Genomic DNA, 3,915 nt, shown 5'->3' with positions numbered 1-3,915 from the left:
GTTTGTTCACCAGAGTGCCCCAAGGGATGACTAGGTCGAACAGTCATAAACTACTACAAGACCGTTTCAGGCTGAACATAAGGAAGAATTTCTTTACTGTCCGAGCCCCCAAGGTCTGGAACAGCCTGCCATTGGAGGTGGTTCAGGCACCTACATTGAACACCTTCAAGAGCAAATTGGATGCTTATCTTGCTGGGATCCTACCCTTCGGGTGGGGGGCTGGACTTGATGATCTTCTGAGGTCCCTTCCAGCCCTAATGTCTATGAAATCCTGAGGTGCCACACAATGTTAATACCGTAAGGTCTGCAAACAAAATGTGTAAGATAAACCCAAAGTTATAAGATAGGAAGCTGTAGTGTTAAAAATCATTCTGACCTGTTGTTGCCTTTTTGAGCTCTTCACAGCAGAAGAGCTGCTCTATTTTTTCTGTAGTCCAAAATACTGGTCCGGGGAGGGAGGTAGAAGGGAAAAAAAAAAAAAAGAAAAAGAGCTGGTATTTTCTGAAGGGTGCCTCAAATCTGAAAAGGTTGAGAACCACTGGTTTATACCTTTTGTACCAAGCAAAGAATAATCATCATCACAGGAACAAGATGTAGCATTACATAGATTTGTTCTGTAGAATTATATTGAGATAATGGTTTGTTTGTTTTTATAGACTAGCGATTTCATTAACTTCTAATAACATCAGCAGAAATGGCAACAGTTTTAGTAACATAGCTGCCATATAAAAGTAATGGTGCTAATGACAGTGCACCATACTCCCACCAGGATAGAAGAAAAAAAAAAGCAAATAAGAGGAAAGGTAATAAAGCAACATGACAATTGATATAATGGAGGACGCTACAGAAGGTGGATTTAGTGGATTTACTAGTTTGTGAATTCCCTGGCCACAGTCCTGCTCTTTTTATACAAGCTTGAGCTTTTTTTTCCAAAAGTATGCTGAAAAGGCTGCTATAGAACCGTGCTCCTTGACAGAAAGAGCGAGGCCCTCCTAACAGCCTGTCTGCCCTTACCTCCTGCACAACCAGCTTTATACAGTTAACTTTTGCATCAGGCAGTGGTCTTCCAGATAAAGTGGTGGCCACCATTAGCCCCGTAGAAATGCTTTCTGCATATCTCAAATGTGACACCTGGATTTGTGCCGAGCCATAACTCCAGTCTTGAGCAACAGCCATATGTTGAGTTTTGCAACCAACACGTGAAACCAGCAGCTACACCAGTAAAGGAGCTTCCCCCAGCAGTACACCCTGGAGCTTTCCCCAATACTTTCCCCAGAGTATATGGGGAAGGCTCCAGGGATAGAGCAGGTGGAGTGGCTCTTGCATTCCTGGAAAGGGTGATGCTGATTCATACTTTCTATAGTTCTGGTGGACACTGTGTTCTGGTAAACACAGTCTGTCCCCTGGAGGCACAGCACATCCACTGCACTTTGGCCAAACTCGTTGCATATTGGTTTGATCAAGGGGATGAGAGTTGGAGCGTTTTGTGTTTGTGTTAACAATGGGCTGTTTTTAACACCACAAATCTAGGATAACTTTCAAGAAGATCCAATACACATGGCAATGATAATCTACAACTGCCTGAAGGAAGAAAGGAAAATATTGACCAGTGCCCAGTCATCAGACCAGGTAAGTCCATTTTCCAGTGTCAGTTGCAGCTGCAGTCATTAGTACACATTGTCATTGTCAAATTAAAACAAGCACCATATGTTTGTTTAATGGTCCTCTTTCCTCTGGCTCCCGTTTTAAAAGAGGAAGCTGATAAATTGCCTGATTGCCTGCCACAAACATCTATCCCAGAAGCGTGTGGTTTGTTTTACATTGCTCATTTGGGTAGGTATAATTTAATGGTTGTGAAGTGAACTTTGTTCCTTGGACAATATTAATATCCCAAGGTGCCTTCATAATCTGATCAAGCATTAGATTAAAAAGAGAGAAACCTTTCCAAATGAGACTTTACTGTATTGGTATTTTACTTTAACAATAGAGGCTAAAGTGGTGCGATTTTTCCCATCAGACTATATTATAACAACCCATCATCTGATTTATCTTTGCCTTGGCCAATCCCTTCAATATTGGTGGGAGTCTATCTAGCCTTCCTCCTTTTTGCATTTTACTTCTACACCTACCTTACGTTGACCATTTGTCTTCCTTCTGTTCACCTACTTTTGATACTACATACTACCTTTTTCCATCAACTCTTTAAAACATTTTTGTGGAGCTTTCCTCTCTGTACTAAATTAATAGGTAAAAAGGTTGAGTAGCCACCACAATGTTCCTTCCCTTTGTTGTTACCTGTGGTGCTAGATCTCTTTGCTCCTTCCCCCCCTCCCTCCCCCAAGTCTGTGTAATAAAGAAGAGAAACAAACAATACGTTTCAGGCAGAAATAAACTGATGCTGCAAAAGGTAAAGCCATCAGCTATAATATTGTAATTTAAAAAAAATCTTAATTCATCAAGAAGTAATTAATTCGCTGTGATAGCCTACTGGGTTTGGCTGGCCTTTGACTACAAAGGCTCTGTCTGGTTTTTATGCTGAATTGAGCTTGATATATCCTGCAACCAAAAATAAATAAAATTCAAAATACACATGCATATGTTTTGTGGGATTTGCTTTTGCTTCTGGAGTATCTATACAATATCACATCACAGAAAGTATGTGGAAGTAATTTTAATGATTTTACTGAAATCCACAGAAATGGAACTATATGACAAGATGATAAAAATGTACACTTCTTGGAGAAACTGAGCAACTAACTCAACAAAACTGTGGTTTTTACAACACAAAGATTGCCCTGTGTTTGAAGAGTTCTGAAATGTCCCTCAGCCGTCGTATTTTAAGGACAAAGGAATATTTGCTCTTGGTTTGGTTAACTCAGTGGTTCTTTGCCTCAGACTCAAGGTCACCCCTTGGAAAATGCCAGTTCTTAGCTTTCACTTGTTTTTGACTACAGAAAATATAGCAATTCCTCTGTTGCAAAGAACTCAGAAAGGTGACATCAGGTCAGAATGATGATTTCTGCCATGGATTCCCAACTGAAATCTCTGGGTTTGTTTTGAACCACACATAGGTGTTTCTATACTTAACAGTGCTAAGATTGCATGACATCTAGTGGCATCCTTAAGAGGATATCCGATTTCCCCAGTTGGGAATCACTGAGTTAATTTATGGCATAATCCTCATTCCTTGGATAATATTTTGGTTTTGGATAATATTGGATAATTTTTTGGATAATATCTGGTTTTGGATAATATTTAGTTTTTAAATAATTACATCCAAACTACATCCACCCAAGAGCCCTACACAGTCAGCTGTACCCGCAGTTGCTCAGTTTGCGTATGCAAACAACTAAGGCTAGAAATAGACATCACCAAACAAAGCAAGTTAGTTGTGCTATGATGCATTTGTTGTGAAATAACTGATCCACTTCACTGGATGAAACACAGGTCACCCCTTTCCCCACCCTTGATGGTGTGGGACAAGGGGCAATGTGATTTCCCCACTTTCCATGCTCAGCCAGACCTGTTCCCAGAGTCACAGGGAAGTGGTTTTCCCCAGCCAACTGGACCCACGGATCTGGGTGAGTGGGGAAGGTGCTAACAAGGTAGACGTCCACTGAAATAAAGTAGCAGGGTTTATTACAGCTTTTTGTTGGACCACTGATTTTTCTTTCATGTGGAGCAACAAAGGGTAATGATGTGTATTTGCTCAGCAGTTCTGCTGCCATAGAAAAATTTTATGGTGGCACAAATGAGACATCAGGTGACATTTGTTTCCACACTGAGTGATTCTTGCTATTAGCTGTGTCTGCACAGAAATCAAGTTAAACAAAAAAAATAGCTGTCTCAGATGTTTCTCTATCTTTAAATTGTGGTACAATACAAAAAAAAACCTGAAAAAATTACTGCATGACA

General features: G+C 40.3%; 1 protein-coding gene across 1 annotated transcript in view; it reads left to right on the top strand.

Moving 5' to 3' along the window:
* Nucleotides 1-3,915, top strand: part of STAT1 (signal transducer and activator of transcription 1) — a 56,437-nt gene that overhangs the window by 16,089 nt on the left and 36,433 nt on the right. Inside the window, exon 4 of the mRNA XM_019523109.1 lies at nucleotides 1,531-1,629. Coding sequence (XP_019378654.1) covers nucleotides 1,531-1,629 — 99 coding nt within the window. The remainder of the gene's footprint in view (nucleotides 1-1,530; nucleotides 1,630-3,915) is intronic.

This window comes from Gavialis gangeticus, unplaced genomic scaffold (assembly GCF_001723915.1).
Source record: "Gavialis gangeticus isolate Ggan-Ray unplaced genomic scaffold, GavGan_comp1, whole genome shotgun sequence".
NCBI lineage: Eukaryota > Metazoa > Chordata > Crocodylia > Gavialidae > Gavialis > Gavialis gangeticus.
Note: the sequence above shows the minus strand (reverse complement) of the source record. Positions and strands in the feature narration are given on the sequence as shown.